We start from the raw sequence: 23,543 nt of genomic DNA, 5'->3' as shown, positions 1-23,543 counted from the left end.
CCCTTTTCAATTCAATGGGGTGAGGAGCAGGTTAGCAAACTAAGGAGGATGGGAGCACATCACAATGTTGGACCTAGAGTCAGGAAGATTTGGATTCAGATCTTGCCTCTGATCTAGGATGTGAACATGGGCAAATCACTTCAGGTCTCTGAGGCTGTTTTATCATCCATAAAATGGCAATCACTCCCGGAATATCTACCATGTAGGTTTGCTGTGGGGCTCAAATGTAAAGTGTCTTGCTAATCTGAAGTGCTATACAGGTACATGTCAGCTCTTATTAAGGAAGCAATAGGAGACAATTTTTATTTTTCTGACTACCATTTACAAGTATCTGCTAAGGTGTTAGGGGTTCTGATTTGCACTGATGAAGGAAGTGTTCACAGTGATGAAATCACATTGAAACACAAGCGGAGGCGGAGTCCAGCTTAATTTAAGCGAGTTCACACTGAACTGTCCAAAAACAGAATGGGACACCTTGGAAGTGAGTCCTCCCATCACTGAGTGTACTCAAACGGGTAGAATGATCCCTGTAAACAGGAAGGGATAGTAGAGAAAGAATCCCTGTTTGGATGAGAAGTTATGATCCATTAGCAGAAAAGGATCTAGTATTTCCCTAAAGTTCCCCCAGGCTTAGCCTCTTCTCTCTCCAGCCCATTCTCTGCACAGTTGACTTCTCTACTCAAGAATCTTCAGTGGCTTACTAATACTTCTAGGATAAAATACAAAGTCTTTGGCTTAGGGTCTATGATGTCACACTAATCTCCACATACTCCAGGCTCTAGCTAAACTTGCGTTTGATGTGAATCAACCACACACAGCATTTCCTCTTCTATCGTCATGCCTGGAATGGACTCTCCCTCCTCATCTCTGCTTTGTTTAGAAACCTTTGGTGCTTCTGAGGCTCAGCTGAGGGACTATCGCCCAGAGAAGCCTGTCTGGACCCTCCTCATTTGGGGCATTGGCTCCACCGTCATATTCTTATATTTATCTGTATAAATCTTAGTTTGCATGAGGTATTAAGCATTCATAGTGAAGCACTGGGGATAAAAAACAAGGCAAAAATAATACTAATTCCTGCCTTCAGGGAGCTCATAGTCTAATGGGCAAGACAATATATAATTACATACAAGATATATAGAGTAAAAGGAAGGTGATACCAGACAGAAGGCTCTAGCAGTGGGCAGACACCTGGAAATGACTGCAGAGGAAGAATAGGAGAATGAAGGGCTTGTACCTCCCCACCCCTTAGTGTGACAGAGGCTCCCTGAGTGCAAGGGCTTTGTCTTTGTGTCCTTGTACACAGAAGGCATTTAATATGTGCTTTTTTTTTTTCATTGACAAGGGTTAGCAATTTAGGGACAATTTAAACCTAGGAAAGTTACACAACTGAGAATACACCTAACATCCTGCCACCTTCTTCATGAAACCTTCCCTGATGGCTCCAGTTGAAAGCAACCTCTCCCTTTGTTGCCAAAACATTTGGGACTAGATGTGGAGGAGTAGGGGGGACAAGGCCAGCAGGGGAGAGGTCGGGGAAGACTTCAGAGGAGGTGGCACCTGAGGGGCCCTTGAAATAAAGGACACATTGGTGGGGAAGCTTAAATGCATTTGCTATCTGTGTCAGGTTAGACTAGTCTAGAAAAAAGACTGAGGTGTGACCATTCCATTTGGCCAGGGCAGCTGCTGGAGACAGTTGCTCCCCAGAGGTGGTGGTTGTGCCTCGGAGGGAGCATTTTATCCTCCCCTTTGCCAGCCCAGGGTGCTCTATCAGGATTCCTCTTAAGGGGCTGAGAGGGAATGGTCGGTGGTGGCCCATTACAAACTGACTTAATGAGTCATTTCCTACAGCAGAAACATTCTTTGATCCAAGATTTAACACAAGCGTCCTACTTTCTTGCAACGCAGGGCTTTGGGGGACATGCTGATATTTAGCACAATGCTTTGGGGGGCTCCTAAGTCCTCAAATCTCTTGGATCTGACAGTCACAAGCCAGGGGATAGAGTTAGCCTTGGAAGGTCTGAGGTTCTGTTTTCACTGGTCAAGCTCAACATAAAAGGTTGAAAAGGTTTTGTTCTATCGGACAGGACTGTCAGGTTGTTTGTTTGTTTGTTTTTTACCAAACTCTTCTCAGCGTTTTCCAATCCTGCACCGCACATGTGGAGCCCACACTCAGGAAACAGGAAACAGGTTTGTTTCAGGACTGAGATTAAGCAGAACACACTTCAAGCTGTGCAGGTGCAGGCAGCTCCATTCTATTTTACTTTAATAGAGATTTCGGCAGCCCTTCTCATGAAGATTTCTACATGAACTCAGACAAAAATCCCTCCCACAGAAAGATAGCATAAGAAGGTGGAGGAGATGGAGACCACCAATCATCTCAAGCATGGGGAATGATGCTCAGCTTTAATAGGCCCATGTTTGTCTACCCGGACCAACGGAACACATTCCTTGGAAAGGAGTCTTTATCATGGACTAAATCAACTGAAATCCTACTTTGTCAGATTGTTACCAAACACAGTCCTCAAATTGGAAGCTTATAGGGACCAGCAGTTATGTTGCCTTTATTTTTAATTTATTCACCTTAAGGGGGGAGGAGGAGAGAACTACTCCCTCCAGGACATGCTGGTAACCGAGCTTCAAGAAGACACAGTGACGTTTTCTTTTTAACTCAAGGGCAGAAAACATCTCACGAGAAAGTGGGCTTTTTCACAAATCAATTCAAAAATGCCAAATGTTCCTTAAACCAATTTGAAGGCTGTTATTTCCCAACAAAGAGATTGACAAGGCTGTTCTAGCGGGCAATCAAGGCAGACAGCCTGCACATTTTTATTAAATTCAAACACCTGAAAAACTCACTCCCAAGTTTGCAAATCACACACACCATAAATGAATTGCTCTAGAATATCAGAGCAACACACTGAAGAGACAATGTCACACAAGCCTCATCCAAGCAGTATCCCAATAGTTTAATGGCCTCAGGATTTTAAGATATAAGTATCTTAATTAAGAAGAAAGACTGAAGGAAAGGCCTTAAATAAAATGTATTTTCAGAAGAAAAAAGAGAAGCTGAATTCCCTAGCTCTAAAATGGTTGTGCTCCTCCTTCCAAGGCTGAGTTACCTTTATTTCATGATGCTTTCAAAGTAATTCAGGGCATATGCAGAGATGGGAGCCAGCTGAACCCGAATCAACTTTAACACAAGTTGACAGTAAATAACCTTTGCCAAGATATTGGATAAAAAGATTTTATATGATAAAAGAACAAGTCCGGCCAAGAGTTGGGGTGAGCGTTCACTGCCCAGACCTCCAGCTGTAAAGATGCATCATTCTTCTGACTGCAGAGGGGTCCTCCTTGAGAGCCCATGCTCTGTCCCCAACAGCTGGCTATCTGCTAGGCTCAGTGCTTGGCCACTGCAGAGATGAGTTTGAGAAGGCTCTGGAGTGACCTAATTCAGTGACTCAGCTCACTCTCTCCAAGGACCAAGCCTTCAGCCCAGTCTTCTGCCTCTATCCAACAAAACTTAGCAGTTCCTTAAATACCTAAAATAACTTGGGCAGCTGCCTGAGACGCCTGACATCTAAGAACATGCCCACTGAATTCATGCTATTCATCTCTCGGAGAGTGTCAGACGGCTGCAAACTTTCAGGAAACACCTGAATGTCCCTTTGATTTCCCTTCTCAGGATGCTGAGTGAACTCAGCCCTGCCGGTCAGTAACTTGACTGAGGGGGTTTTCTTCAAATCTTTCAGGATGAAGGCCGAGGACTCATCCTCGGATGACGATGCAGCTCTTGGCTGGGCCACTTCATTTGTGATGTCTCTTAACACAGGCACCCCAGGCTTTGGCAGCCATTGTGTGTCCACCAACTCCGGGTTGTAGCATTTCAAATCTAGAATTTCACAGCCTCTTCCAGGGCTATCCTTCTGACAGCTAAACTGCTCGGGGCCAGAAGCCAAGGTTTGATCCAGCGAATGTTCACTCTCTCTGCCTTCTGTCGTATTTAGAATCTCTTCTTCGTCCTCACTACTGTCACTGCTTTGCATCAGCCCATACCTCTTCATATACTTTCTGGTCGCAAACGACATGTTTGGTGAGATCAAACTGAGCCCCACCATGTTTTTGTCTGTGTTGATATGAAGAAGGCTGAAGGATGAGTCAGGCAGATTTTGGTTTGCTCGACTGAAGGAAAGCTGCGACAGCTGATTTTCATTTAAATACTTGAGAGCGATGGCATTGGCCTCCATGCTCAGATCCGCACCGCTGGGGCTTAAGCCACTCATGCCGACGTTAGTAAAGGACATGTAGTTTAATCCGGAGATGACTGCTTCAGGACTGATGCACGCCAATACACTGAAAGACACACAAGAACAAGCCATTAGTCTGTGCCTCAGGCCTAACAGTAATGAGAATGTTTGGGAAGCGCATCATGCCCTCACTCAGTGCAGGGCAGGCTGTCCCTGAAAGGTCCAGATCTTCAACATGGCCTAGACAGACAGGGGAGACTCAGCTCACTTTCCCAGAGATTCAGTTCAGGTCAAATCTCCATTCTGAGGTACAGTCAGAGACCATAGGGTTGGGAGTGGAACAACCAGACCCACCACTGGCTCCAGGTGAACTGTCCCCACCTGCTGAGGGAGTTTCTCTCTCCCTGCTCATAGGCATTAGCCCATAGGTAGCAGGATGGTGGCCAGCCTTATTCTGCCAACAGCAGCCATCTTCTCTCTTCCTTAAAGTAAGTAAAGGTGTTTCCACCTGTGGGAGCTGGTGACGGGCTTTCAAAGCAGCCTCACCCGCACCGTCCACTGGCCAAGGTGCCACCTGAGCTCTGGTCTGGGTCTGCACCCCACAACACCCCATTCTGCTTCTTCTATTGACAGTCATTTAGATTATTTAATGAGGGTAGGAAATAAAATTTATGTTAACTGTGTGTGATTAGATAATTCAGTAATCCCTGATTTCAATAGGACTGCTTCTATCTGGCAGGATCCTTACAGACTAGATTTGTGGGCTGGGGGAGTTCGGGATCAAGGATGACAGTCAGGTTGCGAACCTGAGTGACTGGATGGTGAAGCCCTTAACAGCAAAGGATGGTTAGAAAGAGGGGAGGCTTTGGGACTAAGAAAGGCAGAAGAGCCAGAGGACAGTGATGTGGAGGCATGCCCAGGAACCACCCTGATGCTGTATACAAACTAAAGTCACCTGGCCCAGACTCTTATCTCTGGTGCAGGGGTAATTTGTAAAAATTATTTTTAAAAAAAATTGTATTTGAAAAATCAGGTTTTTAAAACTAAGCAATTTTTCTATAGGGCAACCAGGTGGCGCAACGGATAGAGTGCTGGGCTTGGAATCAAGAAAACTCATCTTCCTGAGTTCAAATCGGGCCTGATACACTGACTAGCTGTGTGACCCTGTTTGCCTCAGTTTCCTCATCTGCAAAATGAGCTGGAGAGGGAAACAGCAAACCTCTCCAGTGTCTTCACCAAGAAAACCCCAAATGGGGCACGAAGAGTCAGACTCCACTGGAAAGTGACTGAACAGTAAGCATTCATTTTTCTATGTCTGGCTAGGTAGCCTTTTCTCTTTTTAAATTTTTAGCGATATCTTTCCTTCTTCATTTCAGTTCCCACCATGGCCCTCTCCACCCAATCCAGGACTGGTGTTTTTAAAAACTGATTTTTTTCCCCCCATGATCTTGAAGAAAAAATGCTATCCACCTACAGAAAGAACTGATAGACTCAGACTGCAGACTGGTGAAGGTGATGTTTTTTGGCCGTAAGTGCAAAACTTAGTATTTATTCTAATTAAATTTAACTGCTGCATTACTCAAGAGGCCCAGAACATAGGACATAGGAGGAATGTTGTTATTCAGCTGTTTCAGTGTGTCCGACTCTTTGTGACCCCATTAGGGGCTTTCTTGACAAAGATACTGGAATGGTTTGCCATTTCCTTCTCCAGCTCATTTTACAGATGAGGAAACTGAGGCAAACAGGGAAAAGTGGCTTGTCTAAGGTTACAGAGGTAGGAAGTGTCTGAGGTTGGATATGAACTCACAGCTTCTGATTCCTCCAGGCCCAGGGCTCTTCTCCACTTAGTCTGCCACCTAGCTGGCCTGATAGGAGGCATAAGGCACTCCTTTTAGAATAATCTTAAGAGTTTCACTATTTCTTAGAGATGTCTAACATCATAAAGAGCTGCTGTAAGAATGAAATAAAAGATCTCCACCCATGCCATGTGAGGATGAGTGAAAGGAATTGAAGGGGCCTGAAGGAGGGTACTGAAGACCAAGGACGGTCCTCCAGTATCTGAGGGGCTGAGTGTGTCAGAGAGGAGGAGGAGGATGTGCTTGGAGGTCAGAATCTGGCCACTCCCCTCACTGAAAGGCTTCTAAAAAGGCTGCTTAAGGACTTGAGGACTACAGGGGCTTGGATCAGGCAGCTTCTTCTGAGCTTCTGTGACCCAGACCTTGGGATCCTGCTCCCAAGTTCAGAACTCTGCCCCATTACACCACATTGCCTCTCTGGAAGAACCTGGACAAAACAGACTGCCAAGAGGGCCAGCGTAAAGCAGACTACTGTATGGAGTGGAGGACACTGACTGCTAGGGACTCTTCCTCCCCTGAGAGTCTAAGAGAGTCAGGTACATAGAGAAGGTTTCTTCATCCAATGCATCTACCCTTTCATATCACCATGAACGTGTGTGTGTGTGTGTGTGTGTGTGTGTGTGTGTGTGTGTGTAAATAAAATCTATAGAAGCCTAGACCTCTCTAGCTCTGGTCTCTATCACACCATCTTGGCCCTTCCTGTCAATCTTCTGGGATTCTTGGTTCCCAAGTGAAAAAGACATTGGCCTATTTTAACATGTACAATGGAGATGTTCAATTTTTAAAATATTTCCTTTTTGGGGGATGTCTCCTTAGTAAGTATTTCTGGAGATTTATCACCTTTTTCTGTTCTTAAGATGAGATAAAATAATTGCAAAAAACCACACACCAAGTCAGCAAATTATCTTGACTATTTCTGTAGACACAGCCATGTTGTCTGTATCACAGGGATATTCACTTTTAAACATATTTTGTCTATTTCCTGTTGACAGTCATGCATGTATTCAAAACTTCTAACTCAAAATGTTACACAAAGAGAACTGAGATTTGAATATTCTAAGTGCTTCCTGTTTTGTGGAATCATTAAAGGAGTCCTAAAATAAATTGCAGATCTATATAAATCTGTGAAGGAGTCGATATTGCTCTGAAACATTCAGTAAATTTCATTTCAAACACAGATAGAGCTGTTTTCTGTTGAAGGATCGGGGTGGGGCTCATTAGTCAGAAAGCCAAACAAATCACTCCCACTCCACACCAAAGCATGAGACAATTTCAATGTAAAGCACAGCAGGAGACCCTCCTCATCTCTCCCTGAAAGCCATGAACAGAAATGAATGTGCTAGAACCACCCTGCCCCCCACACACACATTAGCTCTGGATCCATCTCCAGACCATGGAAATGCAAGCGGCGCAGGGGGCCTTCAGAATAAGAGCCAGCATCTGATGCCCCCAGGGAAGATGATCCAGAACAGCTCCCGTGAGGGCAATGATGGAGATGGGCCTTTTCTCACTGTCCATGTCTGACCTTGTGGCTTATTTGGTGCTCATCTTAACTGGCTACTTTGCCCTTTTTTTTTTTACCAAATGGGAAGCCTCACAGTAACTAAAGCAAGGGAGAAGCTAAAAGGCACATTTATAATCTCTCTCTGTCTCTCTCTCTCCCCATATATATATATATTTTTTCCCCATTTATTAAACAAAAAATGAGAAAGATAAAGTACCACCAAAACAAGGTCCTATTCACTAACAACTCTTTGCTGAGTGAATTTCTCCTCTCTGTGGTGGTGGGAGGCCAGGAGGGGAAGGATACAAAACCATGTGAAGCCATGGTCCTCAGCCTTGAGGGGCCACAGGTCTGCTTGGGGGAAGCGGGGAGAGGAGGAGAGAGAAGATCCCCAGGAGGCCGGGACTTGGCAATGTCTTCAAGGGCTCCACAAGCTAAGAACCTGTTTTTTTCACATGAGCCACCAGAACTCCAAGTCCCCATTTCTTTCCCACCACTGCTGGGGATATCTCTGCCCCTTCTCTTCTTTCCTACCACCAAAATCTCAGGAATCTGAATTCCTAAATGGTCCAAGTTGGATGAGGCTCACGAGTCCTCTAGTCCCACCAGTACTGGACCAAGAACCTCCCTGCAGCATCTCTGACAAGTGGTCAACCAGCCTCCAGCTGAAGGCCTTCACTACCTGCTTCTGGGGCAGCCTGCTCCATTACTGGATGATTCTCCTAGCTAGGAAGCTTTTCAGCAGTGCATCCTGTATGCCCCCCATAGGGAATTTGGAACAAGCTTTTCCCCAAAACACCACCCATAGTGAGTCTCTCAGGTAGCGTTAGAACTAGAGTTCAGGGACATTTTCTTCACCTCCCTCCTTCTCTCTGCCTCCTAGAGGGCCTCTTTTCCTTGAAGATGCAGCCCAGGCACCATTTTGTGCATGATGTCTTTCCCAATCTTCTCAAAATGCCCTCTGTTGGTCTACTTTGTATAGGTCTGTACTTATCCACTTTAGATTTGTGATGCATATTTTATGTACATAAAATATGTATGACAAAGATTGTTTCATTCTTTATACTGTATCTCCAGTGCGAGATACCACATAGTGGGAGCTTAATAAATGCCTACTGATGGATCAACTGGTCAATTGGATTAAAAAACATTTGTTAAGTACCTACCATGTAGTAGATTCTAGGGACACAACACACAAAGACAAAAACAAAAACACAAAAACCAGTCCCTTTCTTCTTTTAATCAAGCTGGGAAGAAGAGGTGAGATTCTGGGAATCTATCAAATCTGTATTGTTTGATAGGGAAATGTGTTCTGAGTTACAGAATGAGAGCTGGCATCAGAACTGGCAGAGCCTCAGTAATCACCTAGTCCAAGCCCTTTTACAGGTAGGGAAATGAAGGCCTAGAAAGAGAAAACGATTTGCCAAAGGTGAAGAAAGGACCTACAAACCAATGGGTGGAACACAGCCCCTTCATAAGTTAGGGACAACTCAAAGTTAATCGAAGTAAGTTGGCCACTATCACTGTGTGCTAGACACAGTGTTAAGTCCTAGGGATATAAAGAAAGACAAAAACTCCCAAACCAGTCCCTGCCCTCAAGGTTCTCCTGTTCTGATAGGAGAAGATGACACAAGTTACATACAGACATGGAGAAAGGTGGGCCCCAACAGCTTGGGAAGGTCTCTGGGAGAAAGTGGGAGCTGAGGAAGGTCTGGAGATGGGGATGGGTGGGAAGAGTGTTCCAGGAAGGGCTGAATGTCATCTCGGGACACCTGGGAAGTCATCTGGGGGATGAGGGGCCAGAGCTGGGCCTTGGAGGGAGGAGGGTATCCCAGAGGATCATGATGAGAGTATCGACAATCGTAGCCAAATGAAAATGGAAGTACTTCCTTAAAAGTAAGATTCTCATACACCTAAAATCCACTGAATTATTTCTCACCAAGACTGTTAAAACCACTCTCACGCCCGGCTTACTGCCTTTCAGATGTGCTGTGAACCGCCTGCCAGCCTCTATCCCATCACAGGATAATTTACTATCACAAGGTGGAAAATCTCACTTCAAAATACAGGAAACCACACCCTGAATGTATTCTAACCTCTATTTTCACTTCCTTGAGAAACTAATTAAAGCCATTTTTGATGGTACTGAAAGGTTCTCTAGGAATTTCCATTTCTATTTCCTGTTCTGCTTTTAGATCAGAAGAAAATGGAAGCAGGGAAGAAATAGGATCCTTTTGCCAAAGTGTCTGCACCCCAAAAGGCAAGCCCACGCCTTCTGGAAATAGAAGGGTCTTGGAAATACTGGTTAGTTGATCATCAAAATGAAGGCCATGTTCCACTCCATGTGCCTTATCACAGGACAGTGAATAAGCCAGTCTAGGCAAAGTTGCTGCTCGGTCTCCCAGTCCTCCTTTCCCCAAATGTGAGCAGGTCACAATGGGAGGAGCTTGAAGAATCAGATCCACTCTGGCCCTTTTCAAGGGCTCTTGGCCATAAAGTTCTAAAATGATCATTGTATCACAACGTCCCTAGTAAAAGACAGGTTGGCTATTTTGTCACAAGACTGCTATACCCTGGACACTTACTTATTTATCTTAGAGACACAAAAAGATTACCTGGCTTGGTCCACTTTATGTGAATTTTTCTTCATTTTACTTGGGGAGTCGATTTTTACTCCAAGGTTTCTCAGCTGTTTAACAGTGGCGTGAAGGATGCTGTCCTTGTCCATCTGGCTGGGGTCAGGTCTTTTGGTTCTTCCATCACCACCATGGCTGGGAATCACTGCTACTCTTGTGGACGTGGGCTCACTGTCTTTGGAAGAAGTACTTAACAGGTGGTTTACCTGACCCTAATGGAAACAAAAGATTCAGAGCTCAAAAAAACTCATCTCAAAAGTGCTGTCAGAAAAAAAGTAAAGAACAAATCAACCGTGTTCACTCTCCTGCTCACTTCCCTGCCCAGGCTGAGAGAACAAGGCCCCCAAAGGGACCCCAACGAACTGTTGAGCAGGAGCCCCCAGCCATGAGCTGAAGCCTGTGCCCTCTCTGTCCAGGTCCCCCAGACCCGCAGAACATCCAAATAGCATTTGGTGAGTGACATAGTAACTGACCCAGCATTTAGCTTCCTCCAATCTCAAAGCAAAAGCAACAAATGCATCCTTAGCTCCCAGGGAAGCCAGTATTGTCCATCCCATTCCACAGTGGGAGAATTAGAGTCAAGAAGACCCAGCAAGCAAGTTATAGATGTGTGAGCTCTCCCTGGATTTGAATTTTGTTTAACTGGGTTCAGACTCATAAAAGCCAAACTCACATTTTAGAGAGAAGCCTGTGTTTCCAAGTGACGTGGTCCTGATAACTAATATGATTATGGGGAGGAAGTCCCTGAGCCTGGCTGCCCGGTATATATTATAGGCAAAGAGTAAATGGCATCTGTGACCCCACAGGGACAGAGAAAGGCAGGATGCTGGTGCCAGACAAGCCTCCGAACTGTTGCAGCCAAAAACCTCAGCAAGCCTGTCACCTATTCCAGGAATGGGGAACCCGCAGCCTCAAGGACACATGTGGCCCTCTAGGTCCTCAAGTGCAGCCCTTTGGCTTCACAAGTTTGGACTTGAGGCCAAAGGTTCCCCATCCCTGAGCTATTCCATGACAAACAAGTAACCTTACATCACAAACAGGATGTCATTAGAGACTGTTCTTACCAATAAATTCTGGTAAAACTTCTGATCATCCGATGGAGAAGGCAGCAAGGGCTCCCTCACTTGGGTTGACTCGGCTTGGGGTTCACCCACTGCTGCCACTGAGGACTGGCTGTCAGCCCCCTCTGTGGGTCCTGGAGGTAAGCTTCCACTAATGCCTTCTCCCAACATGGGATTTGGAAGAAATCCTGGTACATCTGGGTCCTTCCCTACTGCCGGGGAAACACTGTTTGAAAAGAGAGGCCCAAGCCGAGTGTCAGTGAGTCAGTGGTCTCTAGCCCCTTGAACACAGCCCCACATCTAAGACCAAGGGCAGCAGTTCTGGAGCCAAGGCCACTCCCTCTGATGCGCAGGGAGGGCTCTGAGGCGTTACCTGTCCTGCTTCCTTGTTTTGTAGGGCTTTGCAAGAGTCTTTATCTGCTGTGGGAGTATATACCCCAGTAAATACTGGACGAAGTCATTCATTGGGGAACATGATTGGGAAAAAACACCCCAGGCCATCTAATGGAAGGCAGGCACCCTGTGGATAAAAGGCCTTATGAACCTGGATCTAATCCTGCCACCACCTGACCTGAGGAAGATTTCCAGCAGGCGTCAAGCTTTTTTTTCCCCACCCCTTACCTCAGAGTCAAAGTCTGCCCGAGTGCTTAGCTAAGAGCTCTGTCCCTCACAGTCACACCCATGACTTTTAGTGCCCCAGCGCCAAATAGCAGAATGCAGAACATGGTTCTTCCCCAAGTTCTTTCTTCCCAAAGGAAACTAGATGGAGCCTGACTATCGCTAAGACTCCAGGATAAACGAATGATGAAGTGGACAAAAGGCAACCATCACAGTCCCAGCTTTCCGGGGGATTCGAATGGGATGGGGAAGAATCATCGGATGCCAACAGTGTTTGAAGAAAGTGCACTGGACTGGAGGTGAGGCCACGAGTTCTGTGAGAAACCTCAGGCAGCTCAGCGCTGCAGGAGATAGAAGGCTGGACTTGGGAGTCAGGAAGACCTGAGTTCAAATCCTGCCTCGGACACTTAGTGGCTGAGTGACCCTGGGCACATCCCTCATCTGTAAAATGAGGCTAACAGTAGTGCCCACCTTAAAGGGTGGCTATGAGCATCGAAGGAGACAACTCCTGTGACGTTCTTCACAAACTGAAGTGCTGCTTTTTTATGTGTATTATTACTAGAGTTATTCAGATTACTATTCCCATCTCTGGGCCTCCCTTCACATCTGTAAAATACAGATGCTGCTGCGGATGATCAGGACGCTCCCTAATACATGTCATTGATCTCCTCTAAAAGGCAGGGTTTCATGGGATCAGAATTTTAGAATAGGAAGGCCTTAAAAATCCATTTTGTTAGGACCTACATGCAGAAAAATATTTATTGTGGTGGTGAAAAATTTAAAACTGAGGCGATGGCCATTAATTGGGAAATGGCTGAACAAGCCCCAGCTTGTATATGAATGCAATAGAATACTACTGGGCTATGAGAAATGATGAGTGGGTGGACTTCAGAAAAGCCTGGAAAGACTTCTATGAACTGATGCTGAGTGAGGGGAGCAGACCCAGGAGAGCACTGCAACACCACATGGTTCGATGACCAACTGTGAATGACTTAGCTGCTCTCAGTAATATAATGTTGTATTACGCAAGATTTGTAATTATAATTATTATAATACAAGACAATCCCAAAGGACTCATGATGGAAACTGCTATCCGTATCCAGAGAAAGAACTGCCAGACTCTGAATAAAGATCAAAGAAGACTGTTCTCCCTTTATTTTGTGTGTTTGTGTTTTTTCCCTTTTGGTTTGTTTCTTCTTTCATATCATGACCAATATGGAAATGTTTTACATTGATTGCATATATATAGCCTATATCAAATTGCTTACTGTTTTAGGAAAAGGGGAGGAGAGGGAGGAAGGAGAAAAATCTGGAAAATTTTATAACAATGAATGTTAAAAATTGTCTTTACAAATAATTGGAAAAATAAAATACCATTTTAAAAAAAGAAGTCATTTCATAAACTGAGAACTGGGTAGCTAGGTGGCACAGTGGATAGAGCCCTGGGCCTGGAGTCAGGAAGACTCATCGTCCTGAGTTCAAATCCAGCCTCAGAAACTTACTAGCTGTATGGCATTTTTTAAGATTTAAGATAGGAGACTTCCAGGCCTTACTAGCTGCCCTGTCGTGGTATCCTTCCCATCTGGTCAAGCACTGCAACCTCCAGACCTGAGCACTCTTACCCTCTGTTCTGGGCAGGCACCCTCAGAACCCCTGGCCTCTGCCTCCTTCACCCCCCTTCTACCTTTCAGACCAGCAGGTCTTTCCATCCACCTTACAACTGAATCGTCCTATATATAACATGACCAAGTGCCACCAACAGGCAGATGGGCAGAAGAACCCTGGGAGAGTGGGCAGCCCCTGATTCCACCCCAGGCCCCACAAGCCATCATGGGGAGGTAAGAAGCCATTCATCCCCATCAACCGTCAACAATCTGCCACCCACAGGGCAGCCAAGACAACCCAGCTGAAGCAACAAGGGAGTCTGAGGGGGAGACAGGAGGCGGTGTGTGTCTGGCAAGTCAAACTATCAGCACTTTGACCACCATCCCCCCTTGGAGCTTGCCAGAAGAAGCCCAGGGGCTTTGGGAACAGAAGTGCCTCCAGCCTAGTGCCCTCAACATCAGGAGGCAGCTGGCAGAGCAGTGGAGAGATGGAGGGCCCCGAGTCAGAAAGACCTGAGCTCCAAGCCAGCCTCACCCACTTCCCAGCTGTGTGGGCCTGGGCCAGCCACTTAACTGATATGCACCTCAGTGTTCTCACCTGTAAAATGGGGATCATAACAGCACCTACCTCCCAGGGTTGCTGTGAGGATCAAAGGAGATATCTGTAAAGTATTTCGCACAGTGCCTAGCACATAGTAGGCACTTAAAACATGTTTGTTCCTCTCTCCTTCCCCCTTGGCATAGAGAAGGCACTTAATAATAAAGGCTTCATTCATTCATACTTGCATTGTCCTAGCATCTTCTGCCTCTAGCCATTCAATCCAGTCACCCCTCAAGTCCTGGAAGAAACTCCCTGGACATTTCCACCTGCTGAAATCTCAGCTTGGCTGCCACGTGTACAATGAAGCCTTTCTGGATCCCCGCCCCCGCCCCCCCCCAGCCTCCTACCCAAGTGACCGCTTCCTCTCCAGATTGTCCTAGGGCACTTTGGCTCTTGACTGAGCCCCTGTCACATCCTCATGGTGTGTCACAGCCCCCCCATTAAACCGTAAACTCTCAGAAAGGGCTGTGGTTTCTCATCGCTGTGTCTCCAGTATGGAGCCTAGTGCCCCGGCCTAGGTATACTAAACTGGCCCAAAGGACCAGGGAGACAGTGACCCACTAAGAAACACCTCTGTACCGGACTAGTTCAAAGGGATTCCAGAGGCTGAAAATGAAAACAAGGCTCACAAAGGGTTATGCTAAAGTAAGGCTTCACAGATTCTAATAGGGCAGAGAAAAGGGAAACTGGGCCTACTCCGACAACCCTAGTGTTTGTCTAGCAAACTTCCCCTTGGGCCACTGTCAGGCCAAACAGTAGGCTGGCTGGACCACTGGTCTGACCAAAAATAGAAGCTTTTATTTTCTGAAATATAACATGTACCCTCATTATCAAAGAGATGTAGGCTCAGCATATTAAAAACCCAGTTGGAGAAATAACATTTTCTCCACAGGGTGGCAGTGTAGCATAGTAGAGACACTAGCAGATTTGGAGTTAAAGAATTTTGGGTTCAAACCCTGCCTCAGTCAGTCAGTCAGTAAACTTATTTATGAAGCACCTACTATGTGCCAGCCCCTGCCTCCACGGAGCTCCCAGCCAGCAGGCACAGCTCTGCACCAACAAGCTCCAGGCAGGACTGACAAGGACATAATCACCAGAGGGAAGCCAGGAGGTGGAGACAGGGAGGGGGACCATGCCAGCACGGGCTCAGCCAGAGAATGCCCAGACATGAGAGCAGGAGGGTCTTGTTCAGGGAAACAGCCAGGAGGCCCACGTTGCTGGATTGAAGAGGGCATGTTGAGGAGTCAGTTATAAGGAGGGAGGGCTGGTCATGAAGGGCTGTGACGGAGACATTCTGTCTTTTGATCTTCAAGTTGGGTAGAGAAGGACATAACAAGGACACAACCTGAACTCTTGAGCAGTCCTGGACATGAGCCTGATCTTGGTGTTTTAATCAGGCACACGGCACCTAATGCCTCCAAGCAACATAGTAAGCAAATGACCCTACAACCAATAACTAAATCAATGAACACAGGCAGTGCAGGACAGCACAAGGAATGAAAAATGGAGAATCTCAGGTTCCACTCTGAACTACAAAACCCACAGCAATCAGTAACAAGGGAGCAGCAGGAGTGGGATTTCTGGCTTGTCACTCACAACGAGACAAGGACAAGAAGCACCCTTAACATCCCGGTACAGACTGGCCAACAGCTTTTCAGAATGTGGTAGCAAAATGACCTCGGGGTGTACAAAACATTTTGATGTATGACTTGGCAAACAAAAGCTAGAGTTTGACGAGATAGAATAAAAAGTCAGAAAATGAAAATATTTGAAGTCTCAAGAGAATTAAAGACAAAAAAATTCAAAAGGTGATTCAAACTACGGCAAATATTAGTACATTTGTCAAAGCGAGGCTTCTAAAAGAAAACGAGAAAGAAAAAGTCTCTGAACACCATGCACGCTCCTCCACTGGGACAAGGCAATCAATAACCAATCAAGCTTTAAGGCATTCGGCTGGAGAAATTTTCGCTACAGAGCCTGCTTTCACATCAAGAAGACAGAGGCGGCACAGTGAGCCAATCGAGGGTCACTGGGAGTGCACACCCCCAAGTGTCATCTATGTACACATAGCAAAGGAAGCCACAAGCATGAATAATACTGTAGACCTGGGCCTGCTCCCTCGAGGACCCCCAAAACAAATGTGGGCGACATGGGCACCCAGTGAGGATCCCCATCAGTGCACTGTGCTTGGGGAAGATTAGATTTGTATCAAGTGTGCTGCTAGAAATCAATACAGATGATTAATTGCTACTAAGAAGTAATTAACTATATTCTATTAATGGCACTACAGAACAGATTTCTAAAGTTAAAAAACACATATACACATAACCCAAATTGAAGAGAGTAAGAGTTGACTTAGCTCCTTTTGGAAAAAGGTTTACAGCTTAGAGGATCAAATTAGGTAAGATAAAGAAGGCCAGTGTGAATTCTTTCCTGTCCCTCCATATACGTATTATTCCAAATAAGGAGGCTCCAGGTCCTGCCTGGAATTGCTCCTAGCCAAAAGGAGGCATCTCTCAGCAGAGGTCCGTGAAATGATTAAGCTGCATTCCCTGGTTACCTCATGTGATATGTACATCTAATTGCTACAAACAAGTATCCTCTAGAAATTGGTTTACTTATCTGCGGGGAGTCTATTACAGCATCATGTGAAAAGAACAAAAGCCCCCAACCCCCATCTCTCAGCCCTGCTCCTGGGTCCCATGGGCTGCAGGCTGATGAAGGAGGGTGCTGGTGGGAAGCAGGGCAGAGGCCTAGAGTTCTGGTCCTGGAGGCTCTGCTACTGGCTAACGCTGGGTCTCAGTTTCACCATTTGTAAAATGAGGGGTTGGCTTCTATGGCCTCAAAGTAAGGCAGACCAGCAGAGTTCCTGCCCTTTAGCTGGGCACTCATTTGAAGGAAGAAATGTAAATCTTTTCTTTTGGGCAACCCACCCAATCATCCCATACAAAGACTGACCCTTGCAGTAAGATACAAGTGACAGTGTTTCTAACCTGGTGCCAGAGGGAACTAAACCAAGTTAATTGGGCCTTGATAGGTTTCTCCTCCCCTCCAGAGGACCTCCTTTCACATCCCCTCACTCTCACTGAGTGATCAGAATATGTAGAGAGTGTTTAATTTTTAAAACCATCTTGTTTCTTTTCATACAAACACAGTTCCTCCACTAACGCTCCCTAAGGCTGTGCCATCAGAACATAAGCCCTGGCACATTTCCCCCACAGGAAAGGCTACAGGGTACTCAGGGGGCCTGAGCACCAATGGAACACTCTCAGAGGAATCTGCAGGAAAAGACTCACCAAGAACCTCACCAGGTGAGAAGTTGTGCTGGAGGCCAAGCCCTCTGTAGGGAGGCAGGGCAAAGGTCCTCCAGCACCAAAGCTTTTTGAAGTTCAGCTTGGGGGCTCCTCTTTCCAAGAAGTTCTTCCAACACAAGCTCCACCCCATGCCAAAGTAAAGGCTTCTTCCCCATGTGTCCCGGGCTCTTGGCTGTCCCCACGCACAGCAATGCAGTGGACAGAGCACTGGGCTTGGAGTCACAAAGTTCTGGATTGGAATCCTGCCCCAGAACGTACTAACCACGTGGCCAAGGACACCCCACCTGACCTCGGTGAGCCTGTTTCCTCAACTACAAAATGAGGATAACACCTATGGAACTCACCTCACAGAGTGGCTGGATCACCAGATGATGCATTTACAAAGTCTGGCCAACTTTAAAATGCCATCTAAATATTAGATATTATTATCAAGACCACCCTTACACATCTCTGCATACATCCTACCCCCCCCAAGGGCCAAAGATGGTGTCCTTTGTCATTTGTTTTAACAATTCACATTTGGGCCAAGTTATGAGTTTCCTTACAACGATGCTGTGAGGCTACGTGAGGAAACTGAGGCACCCAACAGCCAAGTAAAGTAATACAGCCATGGTCATACGGCGAGTGCCCTAACGGGCTCCCTTCTGCTCCCTCACTAGACCTCCACCTCCTGGGCCCTGTCTTGGGCTGGCCCTGAATGAAGAGGTGTATTCAAACACCAAACAACGGATTAGAAACAGAGGTATCAACTGGAAAGGCCTCACCTGGAGAAGGCTGAGGATGGACCTGTTTCTTCTCTGACAACATGGCTGCTCTCGTCAAAACTCGGAATATCAACTGCTTTTAATGAAGACGCAGTCCGTGTGCGATCTGTCCCTTCATTATTGACATCCACAGACAAATGGACGTCTCCACTTGAAAGCTCAGAGTCGTCCTGTTTCAGCGAAGCCGAAGGCTCTTGATTCTCAGCTGGCGAGTCCCAAAACAAGCTGGCCCCTGGGAACAAAAGCCACGGATGGTGCTGAGAAGGGTGTCTCTGCAAATTTTCCCTTCATGCATCATCTTTATAAAACAATTACACTGCGTCCATAGAAAGTTTGCCAGAACAAAACGAGACCTTCAGGACATCACATCGAGTCTCTGCTTAATAACAATGAAAGGTCAACCACTCCTCACGCCCCCCTGTGGCCTTAGGGTGCCCTATGTGTCACTGCTTTATTAAAGAGAATGCTACCCCAAAGCAGGAAAACTCAACAATCCAGCTGTGGTCGTGAGAGAAAATTAAAGCTCGCAAATGACTGATGTATTTTAACTTTCTGAATTCATCTACTATTTTGTATTTGTTTTCAACAAATTCTGAACAACTTTCAGCGAAATTTATAAAGTAATACTAACTACTCACAAACCTGGGAGGGAGGTGCTATTATCACTGCCATTTTACAGTTGAGGAAACTGAGGCAGATGAGGTTAAGTGACTTGCCCAGGGTCACACAGCTACTAGGTATCAGAGGCTGGATTTGAACTCAGGTCTTCCTGTGCCAAGACCAGGCAGGCTCTGCCCACTCTGATGCCTCTAGGTTATCCTTCCTAAATACACTATTTTGGAGGGATGACCTCCACAAACCACCCAGGTCCTAGGATGTGGAAGGAGTGTGAGGCCTATGACCAACAGCCCATCTGGCTCAGGATTACAATGTGCCTAGCAGCAGAGCCAGGGCCCTGGTCCACTGACCAGATCCAGGGAGGAAGGAGGGAAGGAACACTACCAGGCCACCTGCTACTGCCTCCTACCCAAGCCTCAGCTAGGAAGCTCTTCTGGCTCCCGGGCCACCTCCAGTCACCACATCCTCATGCCAGCTGCTCAGACTGAATTTCAGCCAGGACCAGAAAAACCTGCCACAAATGGAGCCTGAGTCAGGCGGCCCTAACCTGCCCTGCCCATTGTGGAGCCAGACCTTCCTAAGCTGACCAGGAACCAAGAACATAGTCTCCATGGCCCCTGGAGCACAAGTGTGCACGCGTTCGAGGTTAGGAGGCTCAGCCATCAGAGTCCTGCTGTAGCCCCAGATCTGATCAGCAGACACTGAAACAGGCCTTGCCCAACTTCCAGACTCCGCTCTTAGGTATCTGGTGAGAAGACAACACCAGCTCCCCCTTCCATCCATCATTTCTGCTGCCCATTCACATTAAGACCTGCCAAGGTGACCCCTGCTCCCCTCATCTCTGTGATCCCTCCACTACTGCCTGGGAGAAGAGAATAGGGTAGCTTGTGTGGAGCACAGAAGAGCTAGGCGATGGAGCTGGGGACACAAGCCACTGGAGGTCATCTAGTCCAGCCATTTCATTTTACAAGGGCCAAAGAATGGGACTTGCCCAATGTCACACATCTAGGAAATGGCAGATCAGGAAATATAGTCCTGGCTCCAAAGTCATCACTCTTTCCACTGCCTGTTGGCCTGTCTGGCAGCCCCGGATGGCAGAAGGCTCGGGATCAGGCAGGAGTCAGACCTTCTATCTGGGAGGCAGAAGGCAAGCCCCTGACCAAGTGGTGTGGCCACCTCCAGATGAAAGTAAAAACCACCTTGAGGATGACTGGCAGGAGGCAGACTTGCCCAAGAGAGCCCCAACCTTCCCTGAGCCCCCCATCTCCCGAGGCCCTCTCCCCCCAAAGTGCTCCTCGGTTGGTTTGTTCTCTGTTTCCGGGCATCTCAACTACACTGTCCCCCTTGTTAAAAAGGTGAGCTCCTGAAGGCCGAATCCTTTCTTTTTTGTCTCTGACCTAAAGGAGCTGCTTGAGGGAGGCCAGCTAACCCAGGCTTGTCTAGGGCAGGGGCACAAGAGAGGAGTCTCGGGTGGGAACAGAGGAGAGGAGAGAAGTTAGGGATGTTGCAGAGGATTCACCAAGCCTCCAGAACTGCCTAGGTATGAGAGGGAAGGGAGAGGGGAGATCCAAGCTGAGCCCGAGGTCCTGGGTGGGGGGGGTGCTGTGGGGCCCCAAAGAGAAATAAGAAAGTCAAGAGGAAGCCACCATTGCTAAAGTGTGGCCTCAGATCCTGGGAGTATAAGACTCCTGGAGGCCAACAGGAGGAGGTGGAGGAAAAGCCCTGAGGCTCCCAGGGTAGGCCCAGTTTAGACCCTGCACAGGAGTGACCACAGCCAGGGCGAAGAAAGAAGGCATTGAAGGATGGAATGTGGAGTGGAGAGGACCAGAGGCAAACCGTTGGAGAACATGCCCATGATGGCTCCAGGTAAGGACTGTCACCCCTTCACTGAAGACTTCTCCCCTACCCCTCCCTTCTCTTCTCCTTTTCTGCCTTCCAGTTTATCCTGTCTTTAGTTTGCTTGGGCAGTTAGGTGGTGCTGCAGTGAACAGAATGCAGGCCTGGAGTCAGGAAGACCTGAGTTCAAATCTAGCCCCAGACACTTAATAGCTGCATGACCCTGGACAAGTCACTTTTAACCCTGTTGGCCTCAGTTTCCTCACCCATAAAATGAGCTAGAGAAGGAAATGGTAAACCACTCCAGTATCTTTGCAAAGAAAGCTCCAAATGGCATCATGAAGAGTCGGACATAACTGAAATGACTGAACAACAACACCTTGCTTATCCATAGCTGGTTGCATTTTGTCTCTCCTATTAGCCGTGAGTTCGATGAGGACAAGAACCGGCACAGGGCCTGGCACACTGTAGGTGGTTAATAAATGGTCACTGACTGACAGACTTGTTGGAGATGCTGGAAGGGGGCATTCTTGCATGGATATAAGTTGGACATGAGATACTTCTTCTAACACTGAAATTCTCTAATTCTGAGTGGCCTGAGAAGAAGCCATTATCACCAGCCCCTGGGGCTTTGGCACTGGGGATAACCTGGGGCAGAGTCAGGCACCCCTGGAGTTCTCAAAAGGTTTGCTCAGCAAAACCACTGGCTCAATCAGTAGCCCTGGGTACAAATCCTGACCCTGGTTCTTTCTAATCCTATTTCTACTCCATACCTGGAAATCTCAGCATGGTGTGTTGTACAAACAACTCAGAATGATTCTTCCAAGCCACAAAATGAGGAGTTACCTGTGCTCACAGCGATGCTCACACTTTTCCTCAGGTGCAGGCCAGAAGGTGCCTGGGCCTCCATCGAAACAAATTCTACCTGCTGCTCAGCCTGCATGGTGCCATCAGCACCAGCTGCCTTGGGGCTAGGGTGAGGAGACTTCGCTTCTAACAAACGCTGAATCTGTACCAAGCGAAAAACAGAGGAATTAACTGGGGAGCAAGAAGGTGACCTGAGTCCGATGATTGAAAAAAGCTGACGCACTGAGCACTTCTCAGAGACGGATCCAGCCCAACCCACCAGGAAACACATTCGTTCACCATGAGCTCCTTCTACTCCAATGAGCTGCCTCTCAATTTAACACAGTACTATGAATTTACCCTTATCTTGATTCTGATCCCAACTCTGTCCCCCCAGAATAAATTCAAGAACTAGAGAATATAATCATGCTGGGGTTCTATGGAGAGGCTGGAATGACGAAAAATTTAATATCTGTCCTTCTTTTACCCAAAAGGGCCCAGTGGGAAGAGTTGCCTCAGAGGCAGGAGGCCCAGTCCCAGTCCTACATCCGCACCATACCTCACGACCTGGCTTGGTCACCTAGCTTCCTGGTACCCCAGCCAATCCAAGTAGCCGAGAAGATGCCCACCTACACTGGAGCAAGGTCCTAATGGACGGGTTCCTGATCCTGGGATGGGCCAGGGGAAAAAAAGACTCATCCACAAAGAAATGTCTCCTATTCCTTGATACTATGAGCATGTATCCCAATATTCTTCCACAGGGTGACAGGTTTTAAGCCTAGAAGGGGTCTTAGGGCTTGTCTGGCCCAAGGCCTGTATTCTAGAGGCAGAAATGGACTGAGAAGAGTTAGGATGAGGACCTGGGTCATCCAGCTCCAAGACCAATATTCTGTCTCCTACAAATACTCTGGGATATATCAACTACGATCAATTTAGCTTAACAAACATATATTAAGAGCCGACTGTATGCCCAGTCATTGTACTCTGTGCTGGGAAAACAAAGAGGGGCCTGTCCTCAAGGAGCTTACATTCTGTTGGAGGAATAAGACCACATACACAAGTAAATACAATGTCATTTCATGACAGAGAGTGCTAGTAATTGGGGGATCCCAGAATTCCGAGAATTGGAAGGGTCCTTAGCCTCACCTGAAAGGAACCCCCATTACAACATGTCTGACAAATGGTCACTCAGCCCTGTTTCTTGCTCCCTCTTCCCCTGCCCTAGATGCCTGGCTCCCATCTTGACATCTGGCCTAGGTTCCTCCATACAATGTCAGGGAAAGCCTGAGGAGGCCATGGCCCCTGAGCTGGACTTTCAGCCCAGTCAGGGCTCCCACAGGGGCAGGTGAGGAGAGAGCACATCCCAGCCCTGTGAGACCCCTTGGGCAAAGAGCCAGAGGTGGAAGGCAGAAGGGCCGACAGCACCAACATGTGCCAGGTCATGAGCATTTCTGCGCCAATGCGAATGGTTAATAATACCATCATGAATTTGGTTGTGGAATGAAGACCATCTTATATTAAAACTTTTTAGATTTGGTGAGACTTTTGTTTCAATGACTTTAATGGATTGTTACACTGACTCATTCTGTTAAATTGTTTTGTAAAAAGTTAGCACCAGATTTCTCTTTTCCAAGGTCCATCATCACTGTGCACCTTACTAATGGGAGCTGGCACATGTAAACTTTAAATAAAGCTTTCTTCTATCATATTTTTCCTCTGGACTTCCACCAAAACCTACCCCGTGAGGAAAATATTGCACGTTTGCTGTAGTAGAATCAAGGAAGCACAGACTCTCCAGTTTGGGGGGGCCTCCAGAGGCCATCGAGGCCAGCGCATCCCTCTCCAAGCAGACTGCCAAGCGGGCATCCAGGAGCTTCTCACCAGCGGGATACAAGTGCCTCATGGCAGAGGGGCCAGGGGACATTCCACTTTCAACAAGCTATCATCATAAGCAAGATTTTCAGGACATCAAACCTACATCTGCCACTCTGGCAATTCCCATTAAAATGAGGTATTTGTAAAGTGCTTAGCACAGCTCCTG

At 47.0% G+C, this 23,543-nt stretch overlaps 1 protein-coding gene across 1 annotated transcript in view; it reads right to left on the bottom strand.

Moving 5' to 3' along the window:
* Window positions 1-2,863: 2,863 nt before the first annotated feature.
* Window positions 2,864-23,543, bottom strand: part of STIL (STIL centriolar assembly protein) — a 49,072-nt gene continuing 28,392 nt past the window's right edge. The window contains exons 13-17 of the mRNA XM_036753386.1: window positions 21,503-21,665; window positions 18,203-18,434; window positions 11,305-11,527; window positions 10,220-10,452; window positions 2,864-4,350 (exon numbers count right to left, since the gene is read on the bottom strand). Of these exons, the coding sequence (XP_036609281.1) occupies window positions 3,540-4,350; window positions 10,220-10,452; window positions 11,305-11,527; window positions 18,203-18,434; window positions 21,503-21,665 (1,662 nt within the window). The 3' untranslated portion in view covers window positions 2,864-3,539. The remainder of the gene's footprint in view (window positions 4,351-10,219; window positions 10,453-11,304; window positions 11,528-18,202; window positions 18,435-21,502; window positions 21,666-23,543) is intronic.

This window comes from Trichosurus vulpecula, chromosome 4 (assembly GCF_011100635.1).
Source record: "Trichosurus vulpecula isolate mTriVul1 chromosome 4, mTriVul1.pri, whole genome shotgun sequence".
Classification (NCBI taxonomy): Eukaryota; Metazoa; Chordata; class Mammalia; order Diprotodontia; family Phalangeridae; genus Trichosurus; species Trichosurus vulpecula.
This window is presented reverse-complemented; position numbering and strand designations above follow the sequence as displayed.